We start from the raw sequence: 14,276 nt of genomic DNA on the forward strand, positions 1-14,276 counted from the left end.
ATGTACTTCTTATTCTCTGCTGAATTTCTTTCCTTTTAATGAAATGGCTTTTTAAAGAGCAATTTGAGATGAATCAATGAGCAGTTTGGCAATGAACCAGTGAGTTGTAAGAGATATAATATGCACCAAGGTGAAATATATCCCATTTTTGTCATTGTTCAGGTTATTCTCATTGAAAATAAAGAGGAGTCTCTGGTCAGGGCCAGAGACCGAAGTGCTCAGCTTGGATTGACAAACATTGGCTTCATCCAGACAAACCTCGACTACTTCACCGGAAACTTCAACATTGGGGTGAGAACCGTCTTATATAAAACATACATGATATTTGTGAAGTGTTTCTCTTGGAAGTGTGTAATAATAGATATATTATTATTATAGTGAGCCAATATTATTATAGTGAAAAATATACACTATTATAGTGAGCCAGAGGAAGCCAAGACTTTTAAGACATATTAATATTCACCATTGGCTTCCTCTGGCTCACTATAATAATGCTAAAAGATTTAGATGCCACATTTTATTGTGTGTGTGTATTTGTAATTTAATGCAGGTTTTTTCTTTATGAATTAGTTAGCTTGTGAAAATTCATGCATGTTTCTGATACTCCAAACTAAAGTAATGTGTTTGGAGGGTGTTTAATGGCTGTTATGAAGTTGATATTAGGTTTATAATCATTTCTCATAACATTAAGAAAAGTTGTTTAGCTCCTAAAATAGCATTGGAGTCTCTCAGATGCCAAATAGTTTAATATTTCATTGTGTATCTTGGTGTTAAATTTGTTTAATTGTTTAGTTTTACATTAGATAGATTTCAATGTGGCCTCAGACATTTGGATCAACGGCAAGCCTTTCATCGATAATTGCTTTTGTTAATGTTTGCTTTCAGCGCTCGTTCTTGCTATGAGCAGTTTCAATAATTTCACAGTTTTGTCCAGAAGGTATAGATATCTCTTTATTTGCATTGCAAAGCCTGTTTTAAAGGATGGATTCTGGCACCCTGTAGTTGTAGCTTGTTTGATTCTCTCTGCCATCCATATTAATTATGCAGTTCACCCTCACGTTTGTCCTTTAAATCCTTTCAAAAGAGAATGAGTTGCTCATTACTGCATTTTGAGTGATGAAATTGGCTCCTCGACAACTTGCCCAAACATTAAGATTACATTTAATCTTTAATGAGACGGATTGTGGAACAATGATATTATTAACAGTCATTTACACACATTTGTTTTGTGTTCTCTTCATTTTTAATTCGGTCAAATATTGTAACCACAAGCATAATAGAAATTAGACTGCAAAGTTATATTACTGTTGGATTGTATATTTGTTAAGAGCACTCCCTAATCATATTTGAGGTAGACAGAAATGAAATGTTTTATTTTTCATACGGCACTGGCGGCTTGTTTTGAGTAGAAACCTTGCGAGTTTTGTTTTTGGTTTGTTATTTTGTTACAGTTTGGCAATGTGGTGAGAAAAAAAAAAATTAATTCAAGATATATACTCTGAAAACAAGTCTTATCTTACACAATTGTGCATTTTAAGTGGTGTTTTTACTGGAAAACAAGATAAAAAATACTGATTAAATACTGATTAAAAAGATTTTCTTTGACGTGTACTCTTTGAGGGGTGCTGTTTTCTGTGATAACTGAGGAAGTATGTACTTTCTGCAGTTCTTATATTTGTTTCTGGAGGTAATGAGATGTTTCTTTCTGCCAGAGACCTGCAGCCCCTGGCCTCGTATCCACAGAGAGCTGCAGCTGCAGTATTGAGCTTCACACACTGCTCCTGTGTGTGTGTGTGTGTGTTGGGGGGGGGGATTTTCTTCCAACACGGAGTCTTTATCAGACCTTCACTGGTTCCCAAAACTAATATGTGTATCTGTGTAGAATTTCTTTTGTGCACCTAGCACAATCATTAAAAATAAGAATGCCAATGAGATTCGTGATGAGATTCATATCAAACAGTCAACAATGTTTTTTAAATAATTTAACATACTAGGTTTATCTACGTTTTTCCCTCCAGACCTCCGTGCGGGGATGAAATATTCCTCCACTCACATTGCCGCAACTCTGCATTAAGTGATAAAAGCTTTCTCTTTCATGCAAATCTGACTTTTTTTAGCACCTGTGACAAGCGGACATCATGTATTGTTAAACATTAGATAACCTCCAATTTGTCACGTTACGCAGCAGCGGACAGAGATTTGTCTCTCTCGTCCTTTTGAAAAGTTTTGCAAATAAACAAGGTGATCTAATATAAAAGATGTAGGTGTATATTTAGTTGTCATAGTCTTTTTTTCCCCATTGTGATGTATATTCAAGTGAAATGGCTTCTTGTACAAGAAAAAATGTTGGGCGGGTCTTGATTTCGTCCATCGGGAATTTAATTGATGGTTGTGGTTTGCTATTGGTGGATCTCGTGTGAGTGACAGGTTGCTCCGCCCTCACGCCAGTAAACACGTCATTAGAGAAGAAAATAACTGCAAGAGGGAGGGGAAGTTATTTTGATCATAGATTATGAGGGCACATGAATTTAAAAAAAAAAGATGTACATGTATAAGTCACTTATGGATGCAATATTCCATAAAAAAAAAAATTGTCAAGGGTTTAGAACGAACTACATTGTGTTATTTTATGTGCATGTCAGTGATGAAAAAAGTTGAAAATATCAGGGACATTATACAATTGTGATTTACCGGCTTGGAAATGAATGATTAGACATTGAAGTGGTTATGAATCTGTCTAAATATAAACAATTCATCGGTGAATTTATATGAATTTGAATTATTTTATTTTAAAACTTACAAGGCGATTACAAGTGAAAGGAAGCATCATAGAAAAGTCAAGCTTGTTAACCTGTTAGGGCAATGTGAAAGCTCTGGAAAAGTGATTGTGGATAATTAAAGACCGATTCAGGTTTTACCTTTGAGTTTCTAAGCTATATTGTGTTATCTTGCGTAACTCTGCACATATCATTAGCATAAACGATTAAAAGGTTTGCTTGCTAAAGCAGCAGAGCCAGAACTACTGTTTCCCTGTGGTTTAGATGCGTGAAAATAGCTACTATTCCTTTTTTTTTAAAGACAGTCTGTAATAAGGCTTGCAGCTACACTAGGAAAAATGACTAAACATGGGTAATGATGTGAAAAGAGAAGTTATGGGCTGTTTGCTCTAACTTGATTTGTTGTACCTGTTGAATGATGGTGAAACAAGCACACTGCTGTGTTCGGTGGCTGTGAATAATGAACTTGCATTGTAGTCGTGAAGTTGTGCCTTCCATCCCTCGGGCAAACTACTTAATTATGAAGACTCCCATTGAAGGGAAGAAAAGAAACATCATCAGCAAAAAAATGAAGACCTACTGCATGAGAAAAACTAATAAAGAATATGCTTTTGCAGCATGCTTTATTATTTTTCCGTTGTTGAATGGTTTATACAAGAAAAACTAGCATTGAGGATGACGTTAAGCTCTTTGTCAATGTCTTATATTTTCAGTGCTTTCAGAAAACTTAATTTATTAGATCCTTCAGTACAAGAGACCACACAAAACCATTGCAGATTCCACTCTATTTGCTTGCAAAGGAAAAACAAACTTGAGCTTTGTAACACTGCTTCTTTCCCATGCTAAACAGTATTCATCTGATCTTTTGGGAGACGGCCCACCAGCTTTGTCTCATTATGACTGTAAATTTGTACTTGAGGCGGAGCATCCGACATTCCGATGGAAGACTTGGAATGACTGCGATGTGCTTTTCCAACCTCTTTGCATTTTAAAGAATAGATTCTGGCATAATTGCATGCTGCCAAATAATGCTTTACAGTGTTATTACCGAACATTCACCCACAAATACTAACAAACAATATTTCTACAGACCTGTTCGCACTTAAAAAAAAAAAAAAGAACAATGTGTTTTTTGTTTGGATCTTATTTTTTGTTCCTGATTTTGTTTTCTCGCTTTTGATTTTGTTTTGACATGGATTGATTTCTGTTTAACCCTCTGCATTTAAATAATTTTTTTTTTAAAAATCATAGCTTCATCGGAATGGTCCGAAATTTGGTGACTTTGTTGGTACTTGGTATATGAACACCCCAAAAAATTGGGGACAGGATTTGAATAGTCTAAGTGGTTGTAAAAAAAATAGTCACACTCAGGACCTTCGGGTCCAAATGGACCCCCATAGGAAATGAATGGGAAATTGGCAAAAATGTGACAATACAGAGTTTTTTTGTGCGTACAATCTACAAATCAGCCACGATCCAGAAAAAAAAGCACACAACAGTGAAGGGGTTAATCTATAAAACATCAAGAGTGCAAAATACACATACACACTAATAAATTCAGATTACAAAAATCTGTTTTGAATTTTTAAAAATCACAGCTTCATCAGAATGTTACGAAACTAGGTGACTTTTATGGTATTAGGTATGTGTGAACACAAAAAATATTGAGGTCATGAGCATGCTAAGTGGTCGTCACACTTCTGCTCTTTGGTCAAAAATGACCCCCATAGGAAATGAATGGGAAATTGTCAAAAATATGAAAACACAGAGTTTTTTTGTGCATACAATCTACAAATCAGCCAGGATGCAGAAAAAAAAGGACTCAACAGTGAAGGGGTGAATCTCTAAAACATCAAGAGTGCAAAACAGACACACACACACACACTTATACACACAAGAACACACAAGAACACACACACACACACACACAAATGAATGAAAGCTAATTTTGGCACCCATCTCATTTCAAAAATTGCTTTCATGAGGCCTAGGCTTGACTCTAAAATGAAATACAGCTTTAATAAAAATAAAATAAAAATTATATATATATAAAAAAAAAATCTATTATATTCAATGGGGAAAAAATGGGTCATAATTATTGCATAAATATTAATTATAAATCATAAAATTATCTCAAAACACCAAAAAAGAAAAGAAAAAATATTATAAAAAACAAGTTAAAAAAAAATTAGGATTTTTTTTATATATATTAATCCCGCCCTCCGGGTCCCCAGAGGGTTAACTGTTTGTTTGTTTTTTGTGGGGTTTCTGTTTTGTTTTGTTTTTTTTGTTTATTGCTTATTTGTTTTGCTTTTTGTTTATTTTTGTTGTTTTTATTTTGTTTGTTTTGTTTGCTTTGATTTTTTTTTTTGCCTTGTTTTGTAATGAGAACAGTTCATTTTGTGTGTGTGTGTGTTTGTTGAACAAAAAAACCGAGAAATAAGATCTGAGCCTTTTGATCTTGTGCAATGAAGCAAAAAGACATGATACAAATGTAATGATAAAACAAACAGGAATGTTTTATATTTAAACTTTACCAACCTAGTGACAGTTTATTGTGAAAGCTCTACTATTACCATAAGTACACTATTATTGTCATTATAGCTCATATTCCTTTACCATGCTATGACTATAGCTACATCTGTTTTTTAAGCAGATATCTTGTATTTAGTTTTAAAGTGTGTAATATTTTTTTTTCATTTGTGCTTTTTCTTGCATTACAGCATCTGAACTACCAGAAGGTTTTTTTTTTTTTTTTGCCTTTGCTGTGAATAGACTCGCCTGTGATTTGCTATATTTTTCATTTAATTCGTGTTGTGAAAAAAAAGAGCTTTCCTCCCGCTGTTTATTCCTGAAGTTCTACTGTAGTTGTGCATTGATTTACTCTTTAAAGTCTCTCATCCGTTATTGTCAGAATTACTTGTGAATTTCATCAGTAAATGGTCATTCAAAGTTGTACTTTCACAAAACATCTTCTGAAAGTTCTCCCGGCGTCCTTAAGAAACACTATCTGTAATATTGTCTTTTTTTTTTTTTTATTCACCTGCTGCATGACGTCCTCAAAGCTAAAGGTTTTCACGGTTGATTTTGCTTGTTGTGGTGATGAGGCATTCTGTTTTTCGCTTTAGATGCGAACGCATGGCTCCATTATGAGATGGTGGTCTACTTCAAAGAACTGAAACCCTGCGTTAATGGATTGTGATTAGTACATTAGGGTGGCCCTTGAATACTCAAACACCTGCCCAGGGTTTTTGAGAATGGCTTTATTCCAGATCCTGTTAAAAAGACATTATGAATCATTTCGTTCTAATTAGCGTCTCGAGAACTTAATTACAATCCACACTGGACGCTTTGCCAATATTGCTTTTTCCCTAATTTATTTCGTCTTGGCTTTAAGGCTGTGTGTTTTCCCACACAAAGTTCACGGACGTAATTCCTCTCCTATGGCAACTCCAAGCAGCGTGTAAAGCGAATCCTCTGAGATTTGGCCACATTTCCTAGAAAACTTCTTATGGGGGATTTGAAGGGTGTTAATCCATGGGTTTGGTCAACTGTGCGCTCACACTCACTGAGACCAGAGTTTGCATTATTTGTTCCAGTTTCTCACCCAAATGGTGATGGATACAGGAACTGTTCCGGTAAAGGCGTGAGCAAAATCGAACGCTTGATCTTTCACAAGCCTCTGTATGGACATCTAAAGCTTTTCTTTACCCTCCATCAAGCTGTTTGATCCAATTTTCCTGCTAATAGGCAGAGAGACATCTGCTGTCATGCAGTGTCACACCGGCAGGGTATGACTGGCATGCTCTCTCTCTCGCTCTCTCTCTCTGTGCCCGCGTCACTAACAGATCAATGAGAACACGCTAGATACAGAAAGGTGGGAAGAAATGTGGCCAAGGACAAGCATGAGTTTAAACCGTTTTTTAGTTGTCATGCGTAGATTAACGCCACTCTGAGCACATTTGCAATGATGTAACCAAAATTGTGTTATGCTTTAATGCATTATGCTTTAGATAAAACAACCTACTGGTTCAAATGCCAAGTTCATTTTAGTAATTTGGTTGCACTTTATTTTACATTATGTGCACTTACATGTACTTACAGTGTACTTACCTAAAAAGCTCTGGTTAATATAAGGTAACTACATGGGTTGAGGTTAGGTTTAGGGGTAGGTTCAGGGTTAATACCTAGTTATTACCCAGTTATTTTTATTACTATAATAAGTATGTACATGGGGAACAGGACTGTAAAATAAAGAGCTACCAGTAATTTTTTAATCTTTAATGTTGGCTTAATTTGTTTTGGAAAAAAACTGCTATATCATTCTCCAAATTTGTTTTGAATTGACTGACTTTGTTGTGTAACTATCAAGTAAGCAAATGTTTTTCGTATACCTTGTTTTCTCCCCTTAAGGATTTCATCCTTTTAATTAGCCATTTCTTTTTTGTTATATTCTCATTCCAAATATACCTTTATATATAAACTGAATATACCTCTGAGTAACCTTTTCAGAAAAATCTAAAAATGAATTTTAATTATGAAAATGAAGATATATATATATTATGAGCCATTTGAGTAAATACATTTCTAGTTGATTTTGTAACCAGAATAATATTAAAAATGCACTACTGTTCAATATATTTCTTTTTTAAATTAATACTTTTATTCAGAAAGATGCATTAAATTAATCAAAAGTGAGAGTAAAGACATTTATTATGTTATATAATGATATTTTAATGATTTCTTTCTCAAATAAATATTCTTTTAATGTTTGTCTTAATCAAATAATCTTGAGAAATGTATCATGATTCCACTAAAATATTAAGTAGCTGTTTTTCAGAATTGATAATAATAATAAATGTTTTTTTGAGAAGCAAATCGGCATATTAGGATGATTTCTGTGACGCTAAAGTTAAAAATTCAGCTTTGCCATCACAGGAATAAATAGAAAAGAAAATGGGTATTTTAAATTGTAATAATATTTCAAAATATGACTGTTTGTATTGTGTTTTTGATCCAGTGAATGCGGCGGCTTGCGGCCTTGAGGATAAGTGTCTTCTTTCAAAACATGTCGACAAACATTTGAATGTATTTGTGAAAAATGACAGTTAATGACACTTATTACAATAGACAGTTTCCCACACATATCTTGCTCTAGAGCTCAGGTATTTTGATTACCAACTTTTGTTTGAGAACCCATGTCTGTAACCAGCATGACTGGTGTGTTGTGTGTGTTTCAGGTGGCCCTGCATGCGTGCGGAGTGGCAACAGACATGGTGTTGGATCGCTGCCTCCAGGCGCGGGCGGGATTCGTCATTAGTCCATGCTGCTACGGGTTCATTCAAAACACACTCAAGTTCAACTTCCCCAAGAGGTCAAAACTGCTTCTCCTTCCTCTCTGACTTTTCTCTCTTGCTATCTTTCTCTCTTCTCATTTGTTCCCCTAATTCCACAGTACACAACGACAGTGTAGATATTATAATCCACGGTATATTAAAAGCTAAGCTCTGCATACACTCAAAAGATACTGACAAGAACATGAGGACGTTCGAAAATAGCCAACCATAATAGGCAAGCATAATAAACATTCATTATTGCGTCTATTTCTGTCTTTCTCTTCACATGAACGTTCTCAGAATATTCTGTCCTGTATCAACAATCACAGCTGAGCCTCGTCAGTACCGCGTTAAATGTTGGCAAGAAAATGCAAAAATTAGAGAGTGTGTTTTTAAACTTCTTAAAGGGTTACTTCAGGATTTAGCATTAAGCTTTGTATTAGTAGAAAACCTGTAGTATTTTCGAATTACCGTACTTTCCACCCTCATATCCCCCTGAGAGGAGAGATTTATGTATTTTTTGTCTGGAAAAAATCCTCCGATGACGCAAAAATCGTCATTTTGCGTCATCGGAGGATTTTCTGGCCAGAGGCTAAAGACTACAGCCAGTAGATGGCGTTGTTCCGCATGTTTTCAGCCCGCCCATAGGAGGTGGGATCTCACTCACAGAATGTACACAGTGTCAGCCGTCTTTCTTTGGAAGCTAAGCTTGCAGGCTCTTGTTCTGTGGAGAAAGCTGAATAGTAGGAGAAAGCTGAGTAAGTAGGGAAAACCATCCTCCTTTTCCCGGACTTGTCCGGCGGGCGAGATCGTTCAAAATGTCCGGGATTCAGCTTTTGCGTTCTGCAGTCGCCATTCATTGTTTACATGCAGCTCACCTTTTGTTTCAATCTAACTGAATTCATTCCGATTGGTGAATCTGAATGTAGTGTTTACATGAACGCTAAACAAGTGATCGTTTGATGTGCGTTTTACCCTTGCTAAGAAAATTCCCGCACCTCCGTGAGAGATGCGAGACCCGGCGCGTCACAGTAATGACGCCACCGGTCTCGCGCCGTTCTCCCGCGGCCGTCAGCCTCGTCCTGCTCGCCACGGTAAACATGATGAATGGCGACTGTAGAACGCAAAAGCCGAATCCCGGACATTTTGGGCGATCTCTAGAGATCCCTGGCAAACTCATCACGTAGGCTAAGCCTTGTTGTTTTCAACTAGTGCGCACTCTTACCGGTAGGCGTGGCCTCCTAAGGCAGCGAAGCAAGTGCATTCTGGGAGTTGTTGTCTTTCATCCACATAAGCCAAAAATACATTTTCTGGCTTTTCTCAGTCTAGAAAGCTCCAAATTCAAAAATTTCCTCACATTTCTTCTACTTAAATGACCTATTTTAAATACACATTCATCTTCCCAGAGGTGAAGTATCCCTTTAACAGTGACGATCAGTCATCAGTTTTCCCCCCGATCTCAAGCAATCACTCTCCAAATCTGGCGTAAACTGTCATTTAATCTCCGGCAGGAATTTTGCCGCAGGCCATGAGCATCAGGGTGGCGAGAGCAGGAAATTATTTTTCTGTGGTTGTGTTCATGGTGTTGCTATAACAGCGGCCCATCGAGGGATTTGTCATTTGTTGCATTCAACAGTAGGACAGGAAGAGCGACCTGATGACAGACAGTTAATGTACCAAACATTACCTACCACACACATAATCTCCAAGAGTTGCAGAGCTCTTCTCTATCATGCAAGTGTTACGTGAGACATCCCGTTGTATTTACAGTACGCACGGCTTATGATCCGGATGGACTGTCCTCTCCTTAAACTTGTTTACTTTTAACGTGTCATGTCATTTTTCATTCGCTCCTCAGTGAGTGTGTGAGTTCATTAAGTCTGCCCCCCTCCGTCTCTCTCCACAGCACGAGGTTTGCGGAGACTTTGAGCTATAAGGTAAGGGTTTCAGCGCTCTTTTCATTATCACCTACACGTGTGAGACGCCACACTGCCTGATTCTTATTGCACAACCTCCACAGGAGTCCATACGCCTCATGTATGTGAAGCACAGTGTTTGGTTTAGTCCTGTTCAGGTCATGAGCTTGGATGCACGGTATATATGTATACATGTACTGTGTATATACTATATATACATAGAGAGAGAGTGTGTGTACTTTATACATATATAGAGACCCCTCTCTCTATATAAATATAGAGTACTTTCTATCTATTTGGTTAATGTTATTTTATATTAGTTTTTGTCTTTTTACCTTTTTCTAGTTAGCTTTAATTGATATTTGATATTTTTCTACTTTTTCTTCTATATTTTTTTTCCAGTTTGTTGCCAACATTAATACTTTTAAATTTTTTTGGTAACACTTTATTTTACAGTGTCCTTGTTATATATGTTACATGTACTTACCATATAATAACAATAAATTATGCATAATTACATGCAACTAACCCTCAACCAAATCCTAATCCAACCCTAACCCTATAGTAAGTACAGTACAGGCCAAAAGTTTGGACACATTACTATTTTTAATGTTTTTGAAAGAAGTTTCTTCTGCTCATCAAGCCTACATTTATTTGATCAAAAATACAGAAAAAAAAATTATATTGTGATATATTATTACAATTTAAAATAATTGGATTTCAAATTATTATACTTTAAATTATCGTTTATTTCTGTGATGCAAAGCTGAATTTTCAGGATCATTACTCCAGTCTATCAAATGATCCTTTAGAAATCATTCTAATATGATGATTCATTATCAAAGTTGGAAACAGTTCTGCTGCTTAATATTTTTTCATAACCTGTGATACTTTTTTAGGATACTTTGATGAATAAAAAAAAGAAAAAGAAAAAAAAAGAAGCAAATGTTTTCAAGATAGAAATCTTTTATAACAACAATATACACTACTGGTCAGTAATTTGGGGTCAGTCATTTTTTTCTTTCTTTTTTTTTTAAATAAATCAATAATTTTATTCAGCAAGGATGTGTTAAATTGATAAAAAGTGATAATAAAGAAGATTTATATATATAAAAAATAATATTTTGAATAAATGCAGTTCTTTTTAACCTTTTATTCATCAAATATATTAGGCAGCAGAACTGTTTCCAACACTCATAATAAATCAGAACATTAGAATGATTTCTAAAGGATCATGTGATTGACTGGATGTCACATGTGACACTGAAGACTGGAGTAATGATCCTGAAAATTCAGCTTTGCATCACCGAAATAAATGATAATTTAAAGTATAATAAATTGAAAACCAATTATTTTAAATTGTAATAATATATCACAATATTACATTTTTTTCTGTATTTTTGATCAAATAAATGCAGGCTTGATGAGCAGAAGAAACTTCTTTCAAAAACATTAAAAATAGTAATGTGTCCAAACTTTTGGCCTGTACTGTACATGTAGTTGCTTAATATTACTCAGTACTTAAATATATAATTACACTGTAATAACGACACTTTAAAATATAGTGTAACTGTTTTTTCCCCCTCCAACTGTTTTCATGCCTGATTTTAATTGATATGTGATTTTTTTTTTTTTTTACGTAAAGGGGTGGTTGATTATGATTTCACTTTTCTAACTTTAGTTAGTGTGTAATGTTACTGTTTGAGCATAAACAACATCTGCAAAGTTACGACGCTCAAAGTTCAAAGCAAAGGGAGATATTTGCTTTTAAAGAAATCACTTTTTAAGGATTGAACAAACGGCTGGTAGGGACTACACAAGCTTCCTCCCGGGTTAGTGACATCATAAACCCTAAAATTTACATAAACCCTGCCCCCTGAACATGATTTATAGATTGTCAAGACAGAATATGCTAATCAGTGACTAGAAGATAACTACACATAAGCTACATAAATTCATCAACTAACCATTCAGAAACGTCCTGTTGCTTCTACATGTTGTCACTTCTTCTCGAGTCTCTCCATCATTGTCTGAATCCGGTTTGAACATAAAAGGCTAAACGTTTTTGAAATTTTCAGTGCATGTCTGTCTTGAAGCTCCACCCCCTATGCTGGGAGCAGCAGCTCATTTGCATTTAAAGGAACAGACCCAAAACGGTGCGTTTTTGCTCACCCTAAAAAATGTACAATTTTAACATGCTATATAAAAATATCTGTGGGGAATTTTGAACTAAAACTTCACATACACACTCTGGGGACATCAAAGACATATTTTACATCTTGTGAAAAGGGCATTATACCACTCTTTTAATGTGAAGTAGGGTTAGGAATCAAGAACTTTTTTTTTTTTTAAACAGTTAATTTAAAAAAAAGTAATACAAATATATTGAACAATTGATTTTCATGATGCTATTATTTTAATAGTTCTTGAACATTAGTAAAATTACTAGAATACTATGTGAAATGTTTCTCGCACCGCTGTTGAATCAACAGCGCCACGACAAAATTATTATTTTTTATGTCATTTTTGTTATAGAAATTATGATTAGTGAACCTTGAGTCTGAAATAGATTTGAGTGAAAAAACTAAATAATCAATGTCAAACAGTGCAAGCGTTGTCATGGATGAATGACTCTTTTGAGCTGGTCCTTTTAAGGAATTTGACTCACGAATTAGTGTACTTGCCTATTAATGACCATTGCAATCGAATTTGACCTCTGACGAAATTCTGGCAATGTCAGAAGTTTTAACGCACAGTCCTGTAGTCTGACTTTGACCGTTAAATCAAAAACCAAGGAGCGCCGAACCTGATGATGCAACTAGTGAGACAGTAACAAACCACCACTTGCTCCACACACACCGTCTTCATATTTTTTCAGTTTCCTTTTCAAGAGAAGCCATGATCAAAATTAATGCTAGAGATGGTGTTTGTTTACTAGACGCCATTTCAATCCTGCGTGTAAATGCAGCTCACGTCACTGAACGTGTCACGGATTGATGTCAAACTCCAGGTCAGTTTACTTGTGTGCGTCTGTTTTTAATGCGTCTTGACTGCCGTACAATCTGACATTAATGACAACTGAGATCCCACAGTGTGACATGGCTTACAGCGGGGATCATGTTCATGCAGTCTGACAAGCAGCAATCATAAAGGACTATTATAAATCGTACAGTGTGCACCTGGCTGTAGTATGAGAGGTATTTTTGTGTGTAAACTGGGTTAGCAGTATAGATTTGTAATACTGACAATCAGTTATCGCCATGAAAATAATTAGTTTCAGCCACACTTTCTGTACTAGTGCATTCCTCGTCTCGACTCTTCACTATGGATTTTCATCAGCTTTTTGCTCTGTACACGCAACAAATTCTGAGTTGCATAAAACATCTGTCCATAAGCCGATGTTTTTCCTTCTCTTCTCTTGATTCTCAGATGAAATTGTGGGAAAAGTGTGTGTGTTTGGAAATTCCTGGGAATAGAGTGCCCCTTGTAGCCCCTTTCCTGTAGGTCAAACAGTATAGCGTTGGCGCTTGCAACGTGCCAAGGTCATGGGTTCGATTCCCAGGGAAAGCAAGAACTGATAAGAATGTAAATGTGTACCTTGAAATGCGATAGTCGCTTTGGATAAAAGCGTCTTCCAAATGCATAATTGTAAATGTAGTTGCACGTTGTATTTTTCCTGGTGTTTTCCTGCTCCAGGCACTGTGCTGGAGTGGAGGCGGAAGTGTGAGAAATGGATGAGGTTAATCAGCCGTACTGTATCTCACTGTCATCAGTGTTTGCTCGACTCCTGCATCTGCCTCTTTCACGCTGTGTTCAAGGCCACTGCTGAGATATCACCTACAGAGGGCCCTACAAGAGACAGCCAGTACCTTGGGAATAGATCTAGAACAATTAGAAATTGACTCTCTAATGTTTGCTAAGATGAGCATCACTGTTGCTATTAATATTTGGATTTGAACATTATGAATTAAGCTGTTTGTACACTGTAAAAAAAATCTGTTAAATTTACGGTAAGAAAATACTGCAGCTGTGGTTGCCAGAAATTTAACGTTAAATATACGGTAGCAACATTTTATGCTTTAGATTTTACAGTATAAAAAAAACGTATTTCATTAACTTATATAATGTTAATTTACCAACCTATTTAAGTACTAATATCTGTTTTGTACCTTTGTAATACCCTGAAAACCACAAAAAACAGGTGGTGATGAGAAAGTCACATGATGAATCAAAGCTTTTCCACAAGC

The 14,276-nt window shown here is 35.7% G+C and overlaps 1 protein-coding gene across 2 annotated transcripts in view; it reads left to right on the plus strand.

Annotated features, from left to right (window-relative positions):
* The window catches only part of gstcd (glutathione S-transferase, C-terminal domain containing), a 55,613-nt gene that overhangs the window by 36,345 nt on the left and 4,992 nt on the right, over window positions 1-14,276 (plus strand). For both annotated transcript variants that reach the window (XM_079864732.1, XM_079864733.1), the window contains exons 8-10: window positions 163-291; window positions 8,018-8,151; window positions 10,020-10,050. In XM_079864732.1, the coding sequence (XP_079720858.1) occupies window positions 163-291; window positions 8,018-8,151; window positions 10,020-10,050 (294 nt within the window). The remainder of the gene's footprint in view (window positions 1-162; window positions 292-8,017; window positions 8,152-10,019; window positions 10,051-14,276) is intronic.

This window comes from Squalius cephalus, assembly GCF_949319135.1.
Source record: "Squalius cephalus genome assembly, chromosome: 2".
Lineage (NCBI taxonomy): Eukaryota > Metazoa > Chordata > Actinopteri > Cypriniformes > Leuciscidae > Squalius > Squalius cephalus.